The 21,395-nt window shown below is 45.4% G+C and overlaps 3 protein-coding genes across 4 annotated transcripts in view; 1 reads left to right on the top strand and 2 right to left on the bottom strand.

Moving 5' to 3' along the window:
• Positions 1-4,859: 4,859 nt before the first annotated feature.
• Positions 4,860-6,580, bottom strand: LOC121508349 (circumsporozoite protein). Its single transcript, XM_041785140.1, has 3 exons — positions 6,383-6,580; positions 6,005-6,171; positions 4,860-5,490 (listed from the first exon to the last, which is right to left on the bottom strand). Exons 1-3 carry the CDS (start codon positions 6,578-6,580, stop codon positions 4,860-4,862), a joined length of 996 nt encoding a protein of 331 aa, XP_041641074.1.
• Positions 6,276-12,580, bottom strand: gpr137bb (G protein-coupled receptor 137Bb). Of its 2 annotated transcripts, XM_041785907.1 has the most exons (7): positions 12,071-12,580; positions 8,001-8,050; positions 7,625-7,847; positions 7,360-7,509; positions 7,153-7,281; positions 6,956-7,077; positions 6,276-6,879 (listed from the first exon to the last, which is right to left on the bottom strand). In XM_041785907.1, the coding sequence occupies exons 1-7, from the start codon at positions 12,476-12,478 to the stop codon at positions 6,759-6,761; spliced, it is 1,203 nt and encodes a 400-aa protein (XP_041641841.1). In that variant the 5' UTR covers positions 12,479-12,580; the 3' UTR covers positions 6,276-6,758. The 2 variants fall into 2 exon arrangements, with proteins under 2 accessions (XP_041641841.1, XP_041641840.1); XM_041785906.1 differs by having other exon boundaries at positions 6,956-7,281.
• A 7,249-nt stretch (positions 12,581-19,829) lies between these two features.
• The window catches only part of LOC121508520 (nidogen-1-like), a 70,174-nt gene continuing 68,608 nt past the window's right edge, over positions 19,830-21,395 (top strand). Inside the window, exon 1 of the mRNA XM_041785441.1 lies at positions 19,830-20,138. Within this exon, the coding sequence (XP_041641375.1) occupies positions 19,935-20,138 (204 nt within the window). The 5' untranslated portion in view covers positions 19,830-19,934. The remainder of the gene's footprint in view (positions 20,139-21,395) is intronic.

The raw sequence follows: 21,395 nt of genomic DNA, 5'->3' as shown, positions 1-21,395 counted from the left end.
TCATGAGTTCGAATTAAGAGTCTGATAGTTCAAATTATGGGATGAAAAAGTAAAAAATTAGGAGTTAAAAATATCAAAATATGAGCTAGAATTCAAAATGATGAGTTAAAAAGTTAAAAATATGACTTAAATTTAAATTTGGGAGAGTAAAAGGTCAAAATATGATATGAAAAGTAAAAAATAGTTATTTAAAAGGTCAGAATATGAGAAAGAAATGAAATCATGTTTTAAAAGTCAAATATGGGATTAAAGATTAAAGAGTTGAAAAGCTCAAAACATGACTTAAAATTAAAAATTGGGAATCTAAAAGATAAAAATGAAAAGGTCAAAGTATGAAATCAAAAGTCAAAATCATAAGTTTGAGTTGTAATATTGAGATGCAAAATTGAAAATATAAAATCAACCACATTAATGTCTTTGCCCACAGTCTTGACTTTTTATAAAATCTCTCTTAGTCTTTACTTTTTACTTTTTCAGTCTCTTGATGGCTAAACACGGATATTTGAAGTCATCAAGTTGAAGTTTACATTATAATACTGGAGTAAATCTGCAGACCTCATACTGGTGGACCAGTTAGACTACAAATATGGAATGATCCTGCGGGCCGGATATAATCATTCCACAGGCCAGATTTGGCCCCCGGGCCTTGAGTTTGACACCCATGACCTAAAGCCTGAAATTCTAATGAGTTGATCTTTAAGATTTTTATGTAGCATTTGAAGAATTCCTCTCAGTGTTCTTGAGACTCTGCATTCCCAGATTTCTCAGACGGTTCACCACTAAACCTGCAGCCTCTGGCCACGGCCGCCATCATCCTGGAGGAGAGACCACCCCAGAAACCCTCGCAGAGACGCTAAAACCTGGTCCACTAGGACAGCCAGATTCAGCCGCCATCATCCTGGAGGAGAGACCACCCCAGAAACCCTCGCTGAGACGCTAAAACCTGGTCCACTAGGACAGCCAGATTCAGCCGCCATCATCCTGGAGGAGAGACCACCCCAGAAACCCTCGCTGAGACGCTAAAACCTGGTCCACTAGGACAGCCAGATTCAGCCGCCATCATCCTGGAGGAGAGACCACCCCAGAAACCCTCGCAGAGACGCTAAAACCTGGTCCACTAGGACAGCCAGATTCAGCCGCCATCATCCTGGAGGAGGAGACCACCCCAGAAACCCTCGCAGAGACGCTAAAACCTGGTCCACTAGGACAGCCAGATGAATCAGAGACGTACACAGGGGTTTATTTTCAGAGGTTTATTTTCAGAGGTTTTTTAGAGTGTGTGTGTGATGTGTGTGTGTGATGTGTGCATGCTTCTTCTGGCCCTTGCATGCCCTCCAGCCGCCGGACGCCATGCTCCGTCTGCTCGCCAGCCTTAAAACTAAACCCTTGTTAAAAAAAGACAAGACTAAGAGTCAGCCTCAGACGTTTCCGCTCTCCTTGTTGGACTGAAATCTGTAAAGTTTGTTGAAGGCAGCACTCGTTTGTTTTCAGGTCTTTCTGAACCGTTGCACCTCGCTGATGTGTGAACCTGTCGGCTTTATTTATTGAAATAAATATTTCTGAACATCTCTGATCGTCTAGCTTCATTTTTCCTGCCACACAGTCACTCTTCTCTCACAGCCAAGGTCCCACCACTGCTGCTGCTGACACTAAAGACCAGGACCCCTGGACAGTCTGGCTTTACAGGAGGTCTACGGTAGACCACATCCGGGCACTTCAGGTCCTCCCTGAGTGCTTCTCAGTAGGCCGTTGTTTGTGGACCTCCAGAAGGCGTCTGGCTCTGTGGGTAGAGATGCCTTCTGGAGGACTCTGGAGCTCCATGGGATCATCCAGCTGATATCTGCCCTGTGTTCTGGTCCAGAGAGTGCTGTGGTGGTCCACCTCTGACCCCTTCCCGTGGATTCTGAGGTGAGAAGGGCGTGTCTTTGCCCCACGCCAGTGATACTCAACCTGTGGCTCTGGAGCCACTTGTTCCTCTTTTATGTCTTCATTGAAATATTATTCCCCAGAAAACCTTCAGAAAGGGAAACTTTTCTGCCCCTTTTCACCATTTTTGCACACGTTCATCTCATTAAAGCTACCTCTTTCCATTAAATACCACTTTTTGACACTTTCTTTTGCAAATTTTTACCTATTTTTTTACATCTTTTATCTGATTTAAACTACCATATGCCATTAAATTCCACTTGTTTCCTATTTTTTTGCCCATTTTAGTCACTTTTCACTTGTTTTTTTGCCATTTTTGGACCATTTTTTGCCACCTGTAACTCATTTTTGTCACTCCTCACCCATTTTTGCTACTTTCTGGCACTTCCTCCCCATTTTCACCCATTTTTGTTGCTTTTTGACCATTTTTGCCACCTTTAACTTCTTGTTAATGCTACTTTAAGCCGTTTTTGCCACTTTCCACCTCTTAGATTGTGGCTGTAGCAAAGGTATTTTCCACTCTTTGGCTCTTTGGTTGAGTAACACTGTGCTACGCTCCTCAGTACCTGTGTGGGGCGATGGGTTCGCTGACACAGTGGCGTTCCCGGTATCTGAGCATGCAGACCGAAGTCAGAGTCTTTGGGTCCTTGGTCCTCCTGGTCTTACTAGACTCTTGTGAGGCCTGGTTGCTGGTCAGAGGCGGCGACTTCTTCACTTCCTGTTAGACTGGGTGTCTACCACAGACGGGATCAGGAGAGCGAAGATAGGGAGGGTCAGCTGACTAATACGGGGACAGCAGCTGTTCTTCTACAGGTACCTGGCTCACCCTCCTGGGCTTGATCCAGTTCACTTCATTCTGGGTGCCTTGGACCTGGTCCAGACGTGGTGGGCGACCGTGGATTGAGCAGCTGGGAGGAAGCCTGGAGAGATGCACCTGGACCTGGAGCAGGCCTGGAGGACAGTCCAGGTCCAAGGCGCCCCCCCCATACCTGACCTGGTTTTAAGAAGAATTTCAGGGACAGGGTCTCCAGGAGCAGCTGGTTTGGGGGGTCAGAGTTTGGTCTCTGCTTTTTGCAGATGATGAGGTTCAGTTTCTGCAGACATGGGGGCGGGGTTTATCTGTTCCTACAGGCGGGGGGGCGGGGTTTATCTCTTCCTGCAGACATGGGGGCAGGGTTTCCAGCCAAGTGCGAAGCCTTTGGTACGAGTCTGAGGTCTGGGTTCTCTCGATTCCCCCTCTGAGCGGGGGGCGAGTCTCTAGTAAAGAGTCAAAGAGACAACCACATCTGATTGGTCAATGGTTTTAATCAAGGCGTTACTTTGTGTGTGGACACGTCACAAACACAAAATCAATCAATAAATCCACCATGAGTGAGACTACAGCTGTACAAATATCTTACAAAACCTGCGTCTGTTACAAATATAGACTTTAAATGTTGTTCTCTCCACTTTTACCCAGATGTGACAAATCTACGGCGACCAGCGAGGGCCAACACTCGGCCAACGCCAAAATAACCGGCATGGAAAACACTCAAATGAAAAAGTCAGGATTTCAGAGAGAGAGAGCGAACAGGTGAGCCGTGTGGTTAGAATCACACCTGAGCACGATTCCTCTCCTGCCTCCACGTCAGTAACATCTGATGCAGGTTTTTGACCCTTGTCAGCCACCGTACAGATCTCATGTGAACATGATGGGTAAAGTCAGAAAAGCCTGATTGAACTAATGTGATGTTTTTCTACAGCTCTGGAAAAGACGGAATCATCCAGAAACCCATCATTCACAGAGTTAGCAGTAATTTAAACTGGCATTTAGTGTTTTCTGATATTTTAAATCAAACATCAAAACAACACAGAGGTTTTCATCTGTCTGCCTTCATATTTACACCAGAATGAATGATGCTGAATCAGCAAACGTGCACCAGTCTGAGGGATTCACTTCAGTTTCATTCAATAACCCAGGAGATTCAGACTCAGAGGAGAATCTCAGCTGACATAATTTAAACACGGATGAGTCTAGAAGCTCCAGATTCATGCTAGGATGGAAACTAAGGGTCCCATTTAACTGCAGAAGAATCTAGAAAGGAGGACATTCACATCAGATATTCCACCGCTGAGTCTGAAAATCTCCTCAAACATTCATCACTACATCGTCTACAAACGTCAGAGAAGCAGAACTCCTGCACAGACGGTATTAGACTGGGGGTATCGGACTGAGGACCTAAGGGTAAAAGATAGACTGTCAACCTCATCTTCACCGCTAACGAATCACAGCGAAGAAAAACGTAACATTGATGATATTGAGTCTGAGATTAAACGAGTTAAAATCATGATCTTTAACAGTTAAAGTACTAAAAAAACATTTAATGAGTTTAAATAAGACAAAATATGAGATAAAAGGGGATTATTTGCCTTTTTTAAGCCGGTAACCGTTCCGTCACGGACAAGTCTACGAGTTACAGCTGGTGTTTGGCGTTAGCTAATGGTCGTGTTATACGGTGACTTTCAGCTGAACATGTCCGTGGTTGTGGTGTTTATACATGTTATCTGGTTGAATATTAACATGTTCTTCTTCTTCCTCTGAATCAACAGACTATGCCATTTTGGCACATTACTGCCCTCTACAGTCTGAAATACTAACTGTTATAAAGGGATGTCCCACTTCTGAGTCACCAGATGGTCCTTACTCTCTGTTTAGAGGGGCAAGTTAAGACTGAGGGTAAGACTGAGGGTAAGACTGAGGGTTAGACTGAGGATTAGACTGAGGGTTAGACTGAGGGTTAGACTGAGGGTTAGACTGAGGGTTAGACTGAGGGTTAGACTGAGGGTCAGACTGAGGGTCAGACTGAGGGTAAGACTGAGGGTTAGACTGAGGGTTAGACTGAGGGTAAGACTGAGGGTAAGACTGAGGGTTAGACTGAGGGTTAGACTGAGGGTTAGACTGAGGGTTGAGACTGAGGGTTAGACTGAGGGTTAGACTGAGGGTAAGACTGAGGGTAAGACTGAGGGTTAGACTGAGGATTAGACTGAGGGTTAGACTGAGGGTTAGACTGAGGGTTAGACTGAGGATTAGACTGAGGGTTAGACTGAGGGTTAGACTGAGGGTAAGACTGAGGGTTAGACTGAGGGTAAGACTGAGGGTTAGACTGAGGGTAAGACTGAGGGTTAGACTGAGGGTAAGACTGAGGGTAAGACTGAGGGTTAGACTGAGGGTAAGACTGAGGGTTAGACTGAGGGTTAGACTGAGGGTAAGACTGAGGGTTAGACTGAGGGTTAGACTGAGGGTTAGACTGAGGGTTAGACTGAGGGTTAGACTGAGGGTTAGACTGAGGGTTAGACTGAGGGTTAGACTGAGGGTTAGACTGAGGGTAAGACTGAGGGTTAGACTGAGAGTTAGACTGAGGGTTAGACTGAGGGTCAGACTGAGGGTCAGACTGAGGGTCAGACTGAGGGTAAGACTGAGGGTAAGACTGAGGGTAAGACTGAGGGTAAGACTGAGGGTTGAGACTGAGGGTAAGACTGAGGGTTAGACTGAGGGTTAGACTGAGGGTTAGACTGAGGGTTAGACTGAGGGTTGAGACTGAGGGTCAGACTGAGGGTTGAGACTGAGGGTAAGACTGAGGGTAAGACTGAGGGTTAGACTGAGGGTTAGACTGAGGGTTAGACTGAGGGTTGAGACTGAGGGTAAGACTGAGGGTTAGACTGAGGGTTAGACTGAGGGTTAGACTGAGGGTTAGACTGAGGGTTGAGACTGAGGGTAAGACTGAGGGTTAGACTGAGGGTTAGACTGAGGGTTGAGACTGAGGGTAAGACTGAGGGTAAGACTGAGGGTTAGACTGAGGGTTAGACTGAGGGTTAGACTGAGGGTTGAGACTGAGGGTAAGACTGAGGGTTAGACTGAGGGTTAGACTGAGGGTAAGACTGAGGGTTAGACTGAGGGTTAGACTGAGGGTTGAGACTGAGGGTAAGACTGAGGGTTAGACTGAGGGTTAGACTGAGGGTTAGACTGAGGGTTGAGACTGAGGGTAAGACTGAGGGTTAGACTGAGGGTTAGACTGAGGGTTAGACTGAGGGTTGAGACTGAGGGTAAGACTGAGGGTTAGACTGAGGGTTAGACTGAGGGTTAGACTGAGGGTCAGACTGAGGGTTAGACTGAGGGTCAGACTGAGGGTTAGACTGAGGGTTAGACTGAGGGTAAGACTGAGGGTAAGACTGAGGGTTAGACTGAGGGTTAGACTGAGGGTTAGACTGAGGGTTGAGACTGAGGGTAAGACTGAGGGTTAGACTGAGGGTTAGACTGAGGGTAAGACGGAGGGTTAGACTGAGGGTTAGACTGAGGGTTGAGACTGAGGGTAAGACTGAGGGTTAGACTGAGGGTTAGACTGAGGGTAAGACTGAGGGTTAGACTGAGGGTTAGACTGAGGGTTAGACTGAGGGTTAAGGGGAGACTTGGGAGCACAGTCTTAATGAAGTAGTAGACCAGGAGCCAGTGGAGCTGCTGGAGAACAGGACTGATGGGAGTACTGGACCGGGTTCTGGAGATGATACAGGCGGCAGAATTCTGGACTAAGGGAAGTTTGTGAGGGAGGCCAAAGGGTAAGGGGTTAGAGTGATCAAAGGGAGGAAGGAGATTAGTCTGCAGACCTGGTCCTATCATTGATGATCGGTGATTACTTTAGTGGTCTTTATAAAACCAGAACGTTCTCGGCCGTGTGCAGGAGCTCTGCTGGACGTTCTTCTGTTTTCTCTACTAACATCATGGCTGAGAAAAACACCATAAATAAGAAGTGGTCAAAGTGCTGAGTGGTGCTGTACAGTGAAGAAAGAGAGGGGGATTATGGGTAAGGGTGGAGCTCCCCGGCGGTGGCGGTGGTGGTGAGGCGCTGCTCGTCCCCGTTGGTGTGAACGGTGAAGCTGCTGTGGCGGCTGCCCCAGTCGTAGCAATCAGACGAGAGACTGCAGAGAGACGGTACAGGTTTAGAGACATCGCTACCTTGGGGTTTTAGTAAAAACTGGCGTGTTTTCCTGGTACCTTGCTGAGGCATTCTGGGGAGGGATGCTCCACGCCAGGTCGTCGTCGCTGTCGTACCGGCGAGGGTTGTCAAAGAAATAACCTCTGGAGGAGAGGACGTGGTTCGGTATCCCGACGGTGCTCTGTGGAGAGAGAAGACTTATCAGGAACGACTGAAGACGGCAGGGCGAAGCCTGGACTGGCGTGACGTGACTCACCCTTTCCTGTGGCGGCCGTCTGACCCTGAAGAAGAAGACGACCAGCGAGGTGGGCAGGAGCTCCCAGACGAACAGAATCACCCCAAACACGATGTAACCGGCGTCTCCCAGCGACGACCGCAAGTCCGCCTGGAGGAAGAGGTCAAATCAAAGGTCAGGCAACGGCCACGCCCTCCTATGAGCTGGCCCTAAGGTAAACCACGTCACCTGGTCTGAGACGTTGTACCAGTCGTAGTCGAACGAGTTGATGGTCTCGATGTCGGTGAGGGCGAGCACCACGAGGTTATAACACGCTCGGGACGAGTACAGCAACACCACCGTGATGCCGATCAGGGTCACCTGGCAGACCGACGTCCCCTAGAGACAAAGGTAGGGTGTTACAGTTAGTCTGTTAAAACCTGGACTATGAGGCTAAACGGTCACTGTTAATCTCAGAAAGGCTTTAGCTCCTCGGGAAAACCCCGTCCCCTACCTTGGACTCCAGGTAGATGTTGGCCAGAGACATCTTGGCCACCTTGTAGAGGCAGACGGACAGCGAGACGGCGCAGAGGACAAACAGACTGTCGTTGATGGTGACCCTCACCAGGACGATGGTTTTCACGTCAGCAACGGTCATTTTGACCAGCAGGGCGCAGACCAGATTAACCACGAGGAAGAGGAGACTGACGACCAGGAAGACCAGATACAGAGGGAGTCTGCAGAGAGGGGGACCAGGAGAAACCTGGTTTAGACTAGATCTTTAAGAAGCATCCACACTGCTGATCTCTACAGAAATATCTAGACTTCAGTCATACGCCCAGTTTTATGAGGAATCAGGGACCTTGTATGAGGATGCTGGATGGACTTACCTGTACCTGAGCAGGGCAGGTGAGTACTTGAACTTGGCCTTGAAGTAGACCTGAAGGGAGGGAAAAAGATGAATTACAAATGAGAAAGGCGAAGGCCAGTTTCTTTATGGATATCATTAAAGAGGAAATAGAAAAACTATATGGAATAATATCAATAAATGAACAAAGACTGAAAAACAGAATCAGGGAATAGGATAGAAGTTTTAACCAGTGATTCGGTGCAGAATCTGGCATCTACATTCGGCACAAGAATTACAAAAATATCAACTCCATCCCAGAAACAATGATTTTTAATATCAGGGAAGTCCAAGAGGAAAAAAATAGAAAAGTGTCAAGATCCCCGAAGACCTCAAGAGCTAAAGATGTGTGTCACTGGGACTCAACTTATTTTAAAAAAGCCCTGTTCAGCACTCCTATAACACACCTGGTCACTATCTCCAAATGCATGGAAGTCTGCAGCTGTTGTCCCCATCTTTAAGACAGGAGATCCAGCTGTTATAAATAACTACAGACCAATCATTAGTATCCAAAATTGCTTAACAAAGCAGCCGCTGAACAACTAACTGACTTTCTAAACTCAGCTGAAACATCACTTCATCCCATGCAGTTTGGTTCCAGAAAAAAAAAAAGTTCAACTGAAATGGCTGCTGAAAAAATTAATTTAAAACTTGATAGCGGGAATGCAGTGGGGGCGGTACTTTTGGACTTGAGAAAAGCTTTTGATACGGTCAATTACAATGTTCTGCTCTCAAGGTTGTCAAATCTTAACTTCTCTGAAAATGCCATTAAATGGAGTCCTATCTAACAACGAGGAGACAGTGTACACGTGCTGGAAATGGGACATCATCATTTATTAACTGTGGTGTTGGTGTCCCACAAGGATCGGTCTTAGGACCTCTCTTATTTAGCCTATATGTTAATGAGTGACCACTCGTCTGCCCAGAAGTTGAAACTCAAATGTGCAGATGACACCATCATTTATGCACATTGAAAAGAATGGCAGGAAGTGGCTACAAAAATAAGCTATAACCAAGATTTCTGATTGGCTCTCAGAATCCTGCCTCACGCTTAATGACAGTAAAACGGGCTGTATGTCTTACTATATCAGTTCCATAAACCCGGAGAACAGACTGAGTTTATTCTGGTTTAAACCTGGAGTAGAGACTGAGTTTATTCTGGTTTAAACCTGGAGAAGAGACTGAGTTTATTCTGGTTTAAACCCAGAGAAGAGACTGAGTTTATTCTGGTTTAAACCCAGAGAAGAGACTGAGTTTATTCTGGTTTAAACCTGGAGTAGAGACTGAGTTTATTCTGGTTTAAACCTGAAGAAGAGACTGAGTTTATTCTGGTTTAAACCTGGAGTAGAGACTGAGTTTATTCTGGTTTAAACCTGGAGTAGAGACTGAGTTTATTCTGGTTTAAACCTGGAGTAGAGACTGAGTTTATTCTGGTTTAAACCTGGAGAAGAGACTGAGTTTATTCTGGTTTAAACCTGGAGTAGAGACTGAGTTTATTCTGGTTTAAACCTGGAGAAGAGACTGAGTTTATTCTGGTTTAACCTGGAGTAGAGACTGAGTTTATTCTGGTTTAAACCTGGAGAAGAGACTGAGTTTATTCTGGTTTAAACCTGGAGTAGAGACTGAGTTTATTCTGGTTTAAACCTGGAGTAGAGACTGAGTTTATTCTGGTTTAAACCTGGAGAAGAGACTGAGTTTATTCTGGTTTAAACCTGGAGTAGAGACTGAGTTTATTCTGGTTTAAACCTGGAGTAGAGACTGAGTTTATTCTGGTTTAAACCTGGAGTAGAGACTGAGTTTATTCTGGTTTAAACCTGGAGAAGAGACTGAGTTTATTCTGGTTTAACCCGGAGTAGAGACTGAGTTTATTCTGGTTTAAACCTGGAGTAGAGACTGAGTTTATTCTGGTTTAAACCTGGAGAAGAGACTGAGTTTATTCTGGTTTAACCTGGAGTAGAGACTGAGTTTATTCTGGTTTAACCTGGAGTAGAGACTGAGTTTATTCTGGTTTAACCTGGAGTAGAGACTGAGTTTATTCTGGTTTAACCTGGAGTAGAGACTGAGTTTATTCTGGTTTAAACCTGGAGAAGAGACTGAGTTTATTCTGGTTTAAACCTGGAGTAGAGACTGAGTTTATTCTGGTTTAAACCTGGAGAAGAGACTGAGTTTATTCTGGTTTAAACCTGGAGAAGAGACTGAGTTTATTCTGGTTTAAACCCGGAGTAGAGACTGAGTTTATTCTGGTTTAAACCTGGAGTAGAGACTGAGTTTATTCTGGTTTAAACCTGGAGAAGAGACTGAGTTTATTCTGGTTTAAACCTGGAGTAGAGACTGAGTTTATTCTGGTTTAAACCTGGAGTAGAGACTGAGTTTATTGTGGTTTAAAGCTGGAGTAGAGACTGAGTTTATTCTGTTTTAAACCTGGAGAAGAGACTGAGTTTATTCTGGTTTAAACCTGGAGTAGAGACTGAGTTTATTCTGGTTTAAACCTGGAGTAGAGACTGAGTTTATTCTGGTTTAAACCTGGAGAAGAGACTGAGTTTATTCTGGTTTAAACCTGGAGAAGAGACTGAGTTTATTCTGGTTTAAACCTGGAGTAGAGACTGAGTTTATTCTGGTTTAAACCTGGAGAAGAGACTGAGTTTATTCTGGTTTAAACCTGGAGAAGAGACTGAGTTTATTCTGGTTTAAACCTGGAGAAGAGACTGAGTTTATTCTGGTTTAAACCTGGAGTAGAGACTGAGTTTATTCTGGTTTAAACCTGGAGTAGAGACTGAGTTTATTCTGGTTTAAACCTGGAGAAGAGACTGAGTTTATTCTGGTTTAACCTGGAGTAGAGACTGAGTTTATTCTGGTTTAAACCTGGAGAAGAGACTGAGTTTATTCTGGTTTAAACCTGGAGTAGAGACTGAGTTTATTCTGGTTTAAACCTGGAGTAGAGACTGAGTTTATTCTGGTTTAAACCTGGAGAAGAGACTGAGTTTATTCTGGTTTAACCTGGAGTAGAGACTGAGTTTATTCTGGTTTAAACCTGGAGTAGAGACTGAGTTTATTCTGGTTTAAACCTGGAGAAGAGACTGAGTTTATTCTGGTTTAACCTGGAGTAGAGACTGAGTTTATTCTGGTTTAACCTGGAGTAGAGACTGAGTTTATTCTGGTTTAAACCTGGAGTAGAGACTGAGTTTATTCTGGTTTAAACCTGGAGAAGAGACTGAGTTTATTCTGGTTTAAACCTGGAGTAGAGACTGAGTTTATTCTGGTTTAAACCTGGAGAAGAGACTGAGTTTATTCTGGTTTAAACCTGGAGTAGAGACTGAGTTTATTGTGGTTTAAAGCTGGAGTAGAGACTGAGTTTATTCTGGTTTAAACCTGGAGAAGAGACTGAGTTTATTCTGGTTTAAACCTGGAGTAGAGACTGAGTTTATTCTGGTTTAAACCTGGAGTAGAGACTGAGTTTATTCTGGTTTAAACCTGGAGAAGAGACTGAGTTTATTCTGGTTTAAACCTGGAGAAGAGACTGAGTTTATTCTGGTTTAAACCTGGAGTAGAGACTGAGTTTATTCTGGTTTAAACCTGGAGTAGAGACTGAGTTTATTCTGGTTTAAACCTGGAGTAGAGACTGAGTTTATTCTGGTTTAAACCTGGAGAAGAGACTGAGTTTATTCTGGTTTAAACCTGGAGAAGAGACTGAGTTTATTCTGGTTTAAACCTGGAGAAGAGACTGAGTTTATTCTGGTTTAAACCTGGAGTAGAGACTGAGTTTATTCTGGTTTAAACCTGGAGTAGAGACTGAGTTTATTCTGGTTTAAACCTGGAGAAGAGACTGAGTTTATTCTGGTTTAAACCTGGAGAAGAGACTGAGTTTATTCTGGTTTAAGCCCCTGAGCGTGTAAACGTAGACTTCGTTTTATTCCTTCTCTGGTTGATTGTTGCATAACTTGTGGGCGTGGTTACACTGATGCTTTGTAGACACACCCATCAGCGATGTCACAGTGTATGGACACACCCCTTAGAGCACCCCTTCATCACGGTCTATGACCCCCCCAGGCTCACCTGTGCACAGTAGAGGTTCATGAGGCTGAGCGTGAAGAACTGCAGGCAGACGGGGAAGCAGTAGAGCAGCCAGAAGGCGAAGGGTCCGAGCGCGTTGGCGGTGACACAGTCCCTGAAGTAGAAGGAGAAGAGGAGGGCTCGCAGGGCGGCCCACAGCAGACAGAGGAAGAGGAAGGCCGTCTGGTAGCTGAAGCGCTTGTGCCGGTACCTCAGCACCAACCAGAGCTGGGCGTAGACGAAGGCGAAGAGCAGAGAGTAGAAGATGGTGTAGGCGATGGTCAGACCCAGCTTCACGTAGGGGGGGATAGCCGGCGTGATGGTGGGAGGGGGAGGGAGGTGGGAGCCATTACCGGCATGCTGCTGCTGCTGCTGCTGAGCCGGGCTCCCCTCCATCGCCTCCCCATTCATCCCCTGAGCGTTCCCTTAGAGAGGGAGGAGGGAGGAGGGGGCTAGAGATGGAGCTGCAGATCTAGGAGAGCAGAAGAAGAAGAAGAAACGTGTTTGAGCCGCTCACACGGATCCCTCTCATCCATCCAGGCTCCTCCAGACGCACCGTCTGACGCACGGAGACCAGACCAGGGAGGAGAGACTACTCCCCTCTTTCTGCCGGTGCCTGATGGAGAGAGATTGGTGCCTGCAGGTCACATGATCCGATCCTAAGCAGCTGATTGGCTGAGCAGGAGGAGGATGCTGCAGAGAGGAGAGGAAGGAGGAGAGATGGATCTAGAAGGAGAGAGAGGTGAAAACGGGATGTACAGCCCCTCATACATGGTGTCAGAGCAGCATCACAGCGGGGGGCTCTGGCTGATCCTGGTGGGTTCAGAACGACGGGGACCATTTCACTAATTTAGCAATGAATAGATTTAAATGCTTTATGGTTTTTATTTACTCATGTACAGGATGAATGAACAAATAAATCAAGAGAAAAACACTAAAACCAGCCTTCAGTTTTTATCTTCATTAACCGGGGCTGCATGGCGAGCTTTCACAGCCGTGTAGAGACGCTGTTGTCAGGCTCAGTGTTACCCTCCTATCCCTCTCTCTCCTCTGCATCTCAATAAAAACATGAAAATAACCTTTAAAATATGATTACATAGAAATAATAACTACAGTCAGAGCTGCAAGCAGAGCTGGCAGTTGGCCTAAAAAACATCAAACTCTGACTCTTCGCTGTGGCCACACCGTCAGACATCCACAAAATCTTTAAACAACTTTGAATCTTCGAGGTTTCTACAATAACTCGAGCACAACTCAGTTCAACAGGACAAAGCCCCGCGGACGAGTTTGTTTGAGCAGAAGCCTGAAAAATGTCATCTTTGAAACAATTATTCAAAATGTATGAGAAAAGAAAAGCTTTCAAACTTTGACCCTCCACTACAGCCACGCCCTTTTACATCAACAAAACCTTTTTATGACCTGGAATCTTCCAGGAGTCTGCAGAAAGTTGACCAAATCTGGAGTGGATCAGATGAAGCCTCAAGGACCTGAGGCCTGAAAATCCCTTTAGTTTGAAAATCAGGTAAAAATGGCTGCCAAATCCACAAACTTTGACCCTCCGCTGTGGCCACACCTTTTGACATCAGCTATATCTTTAAATAACTTTTATTTCTCAGGGTGTCTTCAATAAAATGACCAAATATGGAGATGATTGGATAAAACTCCAAGGTCGAGATTGTTGAAATAGAACCCTAAAAATCATTACGGACATTTTTCACCATAGCCGACAGTAAGAGAAGAGTCAGTGTGTAGACAAAGTCTGAATACATTAAAATAAGATCATTTACATGAGAGGAGTTTATAAAGGAAAGCCCTATGAATAAAAGACTGATCAGAGTAAAGCTGTTATAAAGCTGTAAAGTTATGAGACTAAAGTAGTAAGAGAAAAAGATCCCACTGTTAACAAAAGAGAGACGTAATGTTACCAAATAAAGTCAAACACGTTTAAAATGTAGGGCTTTATTCTGCTAAATTTATACTTTAATCCTACAACTTTACATTTTAACTGTTGGAACTATTGTTCTCTAACATCAACAACACTGTCGTTCTACACCACTGATGGAATATATCAAAATATAACATAATATAAAACATTTATAGGAATATAGAAATGAACGTGTTTTTTATTAGAAAGTTTGAACCTCTCAGCTCATGGTGACCACATTTATGATTTTAGAATTTCTAATAAACATCATCTAACATGATGTGTTTGTTAAACTGAACATCCTGACGTTCCTCCATAGAGCTGATATTTTTAACAGATAGCGCCCCCTATCCTTTAGAGTAAACAGTACAGCGCTGTAGTTGTTATTCTGAGCTCATATCCATGTTTCATTTTCTTTATTGTGGTTTGAGCTTAATGTAATTTATTATGTCAGTGATTTTATTTTTATGAGTGCTAACGTTTGTCCTCAGAGACGCTAAACCTCCTGATTCTAGAACTCTGACGTAGACCTCACCCAGCCATCAGACTGACGTAGACCTCACCCAGCCGTCAGATTTACGTAGACCTCACCCAGCCGTCAGATTTACGTAGACCTCACCCAGCCGTCAGATTTACGTAGACCTCACACATCCGTCAGACTGACGTAGACCTCACCCAGCCGTCAGACTGACGTAGACCTCAACCAGCCGTCAGACTGACGTAGACCTCACCCAGCCGTCAGACTGACGTAGACCTCACCCATCCGTCAGACTGACGTAGACCTCACCCAGCCGTCAGACTGACGTAGACCTCACCCATCCGTCAGACTGACGTAGACCTCACCCAGCCGTCAGACTGACGTAGACCTCAACCAGCCGTCAGACTGACGTAGACCTCACCCAGCCGTCAGACTGACGTAGACCTCACCCATCCGTCAGACTGACGTAGACCTCACCCAGCCGTCAGACTGACGTAGACCTCACACATCCGTCAGACTGACGTAGACCTCACCCAGCCGTCAGACTGACGTAGACCTCACCCATCCGTCAGACTGACGTAGACCTCACCCAGCCGTCAGACTGACGTAGACCTCACCCATCCGTCAGACTGACGTAGACCTCACCCAGCCGTCAGACTGACGTAGACCTCAACCAGCCGTCAGACTGACGTAGACCTCACCCAGCCGTCAGACTGACGTAGACCTCACCCATCCGTCAGACTGACGTAGACCTCACCCAGCCGTCAGACTGACGTAGACCTCACCCAGCCGTCAGACTGACGTAGACCTCACCCAGCTGTCAGACTGACGTAGACCTCACACATCCGTCAGACTGACGTAGACCTCACCCATCCGTCAGACTGACGTAGACCTCACCCAGCCGTCAGACTGACGTAGACCTCAACCAGCCGTCAGACTGACGTAGACCTCACCCAGCCGTCAGACTGACGTAGACCTCACCCAGCTGTCAGACTGACGTAGACCTCACCCAGCCGTCAGACTGACGTAGACCTCACCCAGCCGTCAGACTGACGTAGACCTCACCCAGCTGTCAGACTGACGTAGACCTCACCCAGCCGTCAGATTTACGTAGACCTCACCCAGCCGTCAGACTGACGTAGACCTCACCCATCCGTCAGACTGACGTAGACCTCACCCAGCCGTCAGATTTACGTAGACCTCACCCATCCGTCAGACTGACGTAGACCTCACCCAGCCGTCAGACTGACGTAGACCTCAACCAGCCGTCAGACTGACGTAGACCTCACCCAGCCGTCAGACTGACGTAGACCTCAACCAGCCGTCAGACTGACGTAGACCTCACCCAGCCGTCAGACTGACGTAGACCTCACCCAGCCGTCAGACTGACGTAGACCTCACCCAGCTGTCAGACTGACGTAGACCTCACCCAGCCGTCAGACTGACGTAGACCTCACCCAGCCGTCAGACTGACGTAGACCTCACCCAGCCGTCAGACTGACGTAGACCTCACCCAGCTGTCAGACTGACGTCTCCTCCTCCTCCTCTCAGACTGACTTCTCCTCCCATCCCTCCAGACTGACCCTCACCCAGCCGCTCCTCCTCCTGACGACCTCAACCTAGCTCGCCAGACTGACGACCTCCTCCAGCCGCCAGACTGACGTCTCCTCCTCAGCCGTCAGACTGACCCTCACCCAGCCGCCAGACTGACGAGACCTCACCCAGCCGTCCTCCCTCACCCAGCCTCCTCCTCCCTCACCCAGCCGCCAGACTGACGAGACCTCCTCCTCCTCCGCCAGACTCCTCTCCTCCTCTCCGCCCTCCTTCTCCTCCTCTGTCTCCTTTTCCTCCTTCTCCTCTTTCTCCTCCTCCCACTCCTCCTCTTGTCCCTCTCCTCTTTCTCCTCCTCTTCCTCCTCCTCTTTTTCCTCCTCCCACTCCTCCTCTTGTCCCTCTCCTCTTTCTCCTCCTCTTCCTCCTCCTCTTTTTCCTCCTCCTCCCCCTCCTCCTCCTCTTTCTCCTACTCCTCTTTCTACTCCTCCTCCTCCTCCTTCTCCTACTCCTCTTTCTACTCCTCCTCTTCCTCCTCCTCCTTCTCCTCCTCTGTCTCCTTTTCCTCCTTCTCCTCTTTCTCCTCCTCCCACTCCTCCTCTTGTCCCTCTCCTCTTTCTCCTCCTCTTTTTCCTCCTCCTCCCCCTCCTCCTCCTCTTTCTCCTACTCCACTTTCTACTCCTCCTCTTCCTCCTCCTCCTTCTCCTCCTCTGTCTCCTTTTCCTCCTTTTCCTCCTTCTCTTTCTCCTCCTCCCACTCCTCCTCTTGTCCCTCTCCTCTTTCTCCTCCTCTTCCTCCTCCTCTTTTTCCTCCTTCCACTCCTCCTCCTCCTCTTTCTCCTCATCCCTCTCCTCCTCTTCTCGGCTGTTACATAACCTGCAGAGTGTTAGATAATAGAGGATGCTGCTGAGCTCGGCTCCACACACTGACAAACATCCCTGCAGAGACGAAGAGGATTTGAACCTCATACCTCTCCAACATTTCTACAAACACTAAACACAGCCACACGTGTGGACCAATCAAACATCCAGATAAGAAACACAGCCACACGTGTGGACCAATCAAACATCCAGATAAGAAACACAGCCACACGTGTGGACCAATCAAACATCCAGATCTTAATCATAGAATAAGGAGAATAAAGATGGACTGAAGTTCAATGACAGAGGCACTGTTTGGTTATTTAACACTGTTTTAGGGCAAGCAGAGGACCTGATGGTGTAGTTTCCCTCTCTGTCCACTAGGTGGTGCTAGCGCCCTGAATCATCAGACTAGAGGAACGTAGGAGCTGCTTCTGTTTATACAGAGAGAAAAAACAGCCTTATAAAAACTACAGTCACATACAGGAAAACAGAATATCATGAGAAAGTTCATTTAGTGATTTACCTCAGAAAGTTGAACTTTCATAAATTCTATTTCTGGATGTTTTTGTTTTAATGATTGCGGCCATTCTCTCTCTCTGGTTCAGTCACACAGCCGGGGGCGGAGCTAGAGATATTAGAAAGACCATTACACAGGCCTCCGGCTAGCCAGCCAGCTAATGTTGTCATTTTTACAGATATCTCTACATCTGAATGTATTTTTCAATTATAATTTCCCCTTTAAAACTGAAATTTTAAATCAACAATAACTCAGTTCAGCAGGACAAAGCCCCGCGGACGACTTTGTTTGAGCAGAAGCCTGAAAAATGTCATCTTTGGAACAATTATTCAAAACGTCTGAGGAAAGAAAAGCCTTCAAACTTTGACCCCCACTATGGCCACGCCCTTGGATATCCAAAAAATCTTTTGATAACTTTTATTCCTTAAGGTGTTTTCAGGAAGTTGACCAAATCTGGAGTTTCCTGGATGGAACCACTAAGAAGAGTTTGTTCAAACAGAAGCCTGAAAATCCCTTTAGTTTGAAAATCAGGTAAAAATGGCTGCCAGATTAATCACAGGTTTGCTGTGGATTAATTTTGATTAATCATTTTTAATCTATATTAATCGCGTTTCATTTTGCAAGCTTGGCGACGCGTTAGCCAAAGTGCTAGCAGAATCCCATGAACGTATGCTTGGCGTTAAGGTGGTATTTTCAGCAGGAAGCGCTTCGGTGAGAAGAAAACTTCCTGCAGAACGTGCAGAATACTTTATGTCGGTCGACTGTTCTGTCCTTTTTTTGTACTCAAGTTTCTCATGGAGAGGGCCGGCGTGCTGATTAGCGTCCTCCATATCGAGTCGGTTGGTCACCATCGGATCAACGGCGTATGCGCGGCGGCGTGATCTACGGTAGCCCTACTCGGACAAACTGACTGAAATGCGTTGCCAGAGACGTTTCAGGGATTTTGAGTCATTCTGGGCTGTGCTCAAAACTACCAAACATTCAATCATTTTGAGGATTTTAACCCTTTAAATGCCAGTTTGACTCCTGAAAGATCAAAAATGTGGTTTGAATGGGAGTCAATGGGACGTTTTTGTCCTTGAAGACTCTAAAGGGTAGTAAATTTTAGATCAGACGCTACACAAAAACTAAAAATGCATCAAAGTCAATATTTGGGCTAATCATGGGCATGTCCAAGCTGGATTTAGAAATAATCCCCCAGCCATCCAACATTTGGTTAAAGGAAGATTTCACATTTTTTTCACTTTTTTTTTCTTTTTAATAAAAATCAACACTGACTGTAAGTAACCAAACTGGCATTTAAAGGGTTAAAATCCTCAAAATGATTGAATGTTTGGTAGTTTTGAGCACAGCTGAAGTTGTTTGAGAGATTTCTGCAAAAAAAAGCAGAAAAAACTTTGAATCTGTGAAGTTTTTACACCAGTTTTTTGGAAGTGGCCATTTTTGTCCTTAAAGGCTTTAAAGGGAGTAAATAAAGAGATGCCTGAGGGTTAATGGAGGAGCAGCATCATATCTGACTCTATCTGATATAAACTTCAGTCTGTTGACTGATCCATTCAGTGGCTTGGATTCAATGATGACCCTGATTACTAAGAAAACAAATAAACACAGTTTTCATGCAGGCCCCTCCCTACTGTGTGCCCGGGTAATCAGGACCCCCCCACGCCCCTGCACACGACCGGGATCATGAGGAAGACTGCTGACTAGACGACGGTCCAGAGGAGCATCACTGACATCCTCCATGAGCAGGGTAAGCCTCAAAGGTCAAAGGTGAAAGGTCAGGCTGTTCTCAGCAGATCCATGAACGCTGACAGAGATCAGCCAAACTAAAGCAGATTCAAGACTTTCGGGAGCTTTAAGAGTTAAACTACTCAGTATTATCAGAGGAAAAAGCTAAATATGAGATGTAAAGTTTCACTGACAGGACAGAAAGTGGAAATGATAGGATAAAAATATGACCGAAAATGAAAACTGTAAGATAAAATCATACTGTAGAAATAAAGTCATAATTATGGGGAAAGAACAAAACTAGATTTATAAAAAGTCAAACTTATGTGAAAATGCTGAAATGATGAGAAAGAGTCAAACTTCATGAAAGATAACAAAATAAGGTTTAATTAGGAGATAAAATGTCAAAATGTCAGCGATAGTGAGTAAAAATCTGAGCTAAAGTCGGTGAGAATGAAACAATGAGGGAAAAGTTTGAAAGAAAAGTCAGAGAAATCCACTTTCTACCACTAACATGCCAACCTCACCTTCTCTTTACTCAGCGGAGTGGCGGGAAACACACTTCCACATAATGTCACCTTTTCTACCAGGTCGAGGCTTTATTTTGAAACGTCTCACCGGAAGTGCCATGACCCCCCCTCGCGCCCTCCATCCTTTCATCCTCCCCCCTCCTCTCCCTCCATCAGTCCGCCGCTGCTCACCGCTGCGTCGGCCGCTCGCGTCCCCGCTGCCCTCACCTCCTCACCGGCGTGCTTCACTGGAGATCCCCGCTGTTGGTCGGACTGTGCGCGGACCCTCACGGACAAGATGAGCCCTCGGTCCCGGAGCTGGCTGCAGGTCTGGTGCCTGCTGAGCCTCGGTGCTCTGACCCGGGCTCTGGAGCTGGAGGAGCTGTTCGAGTTCGGAGAAGAAGCCGGAGACCAGCAGCTGCCTCCCGGATCGGACTCCACCGCGGAGCTGGCTCTCAACGGGACCCTGTTCTTCTTCAGCGAGACCTTCGACAAAGTCTACGTGAGTTTACAGCTTTACGTTACGGCCTTTACCCGGGAGAACGGCTGAAATAACCGCGATGTTCATTCATCAGAGTTAGGAACAAATCCATGGAAGACAAACTAAAAGTTCTTTATTAATGAGACTAACCCGTTTAAAGTCTGGGAAACCAAGAGTCTGGCCCACAGTCAAAGTGAATTAGCACAAAAAACTAAAACACTCTAGTAGATGTCTCTGGAACAGTGGGTTTCAGACTTTATTCACCCAAGGCACACCATGTTCATATCAATACAAAATAGACTTTTAAATAATAGAACAGTCACGGTGGAACATAAGGGGGATAAGAGGGAGAGGTCTCTGGGGCCCAGACACCTGGGGGTGGCAAAAGTAGTTAAAGTGATGATAAAACATGGCAAAAGTAGTTAAAGTGATGATAAAACATGGCAAAAACAGTTAAAGTGATGATAAAACATGGCAAAAACAGTTAAAGTGATGATAAAACATGGCAAAAACAGTTAAAGTGATGATAAAACATGGCAAAAACAGTTAAAGTGATGATAAAACATGGCAAAAACAGTTAAAGTGATGATAAAACATGGCAAAAACGGTTAAAGTGATGATAAAACATGGCAAAAGGGGTTAAAGTGATGATAAAACATGGCAAAAGGGGTTAAAGTGATGATAAAACATGGCAAAAGGGGTTAAAGTGATGATAAAACATGGCAAAAACAGTTAAAGTGATGATAAAACATGGCAAAAACAGTTAAAGTGATGATAAAACATGGCAAAAACAGTTAAAGTGATGATAAAACATGGCAAAAACAGTTAAAGTGATGATAAAACATGGCAAAGCTAGTTAAAGTGATGATAAAACATGGCAAAAACAGTTAAAGTGATGATAAAACATGGCAAAAGTGGTTAAAGTGATGATAAAACATGGCAAAAACAGTTAAAGTGATGATAAAACATGGCAAAAACAGTTAAAGTGATGATAAAACATGGCAAAAACAGTTAAAGTGATGATAAAACATGGCAAAAGTGGTTAAAGTGATGATAAAACATGGCAAAAACAGTTAAAGTGATGATAAAACATGGCAAAAACAGTTAAAGTGATGATAAAACATGGCAAAAACAGTTAAAGTGATGATAAAACATGGCAAAAGGGGTTAAAGTGATGATAAAACATGGCAAAAGGGGTTAAAGTGATGATAAAACATGGCAAAAACAGTTAAAGTGATGATAAAACATGGCAAAAACAGTTAAAGTGATGATAAAACA

Source organism: Cheilinus undulatus, linkage group 4 (genome assembly GCF_018320785.1).
Source record: "Cheilinus undulatus linkage group 4, ASM1832078v1, whole genome shotgun sequence".
NCBI classification, from domain to species: Eukaryota; Metazoa; Chordata; class Actinopteri; order Labriformes; family Labridae; genus Cheilinus; species Cheilinus undulatus.
This window is presented reverse-complemented; position numbering and strand designations above follow the sequence as displayed.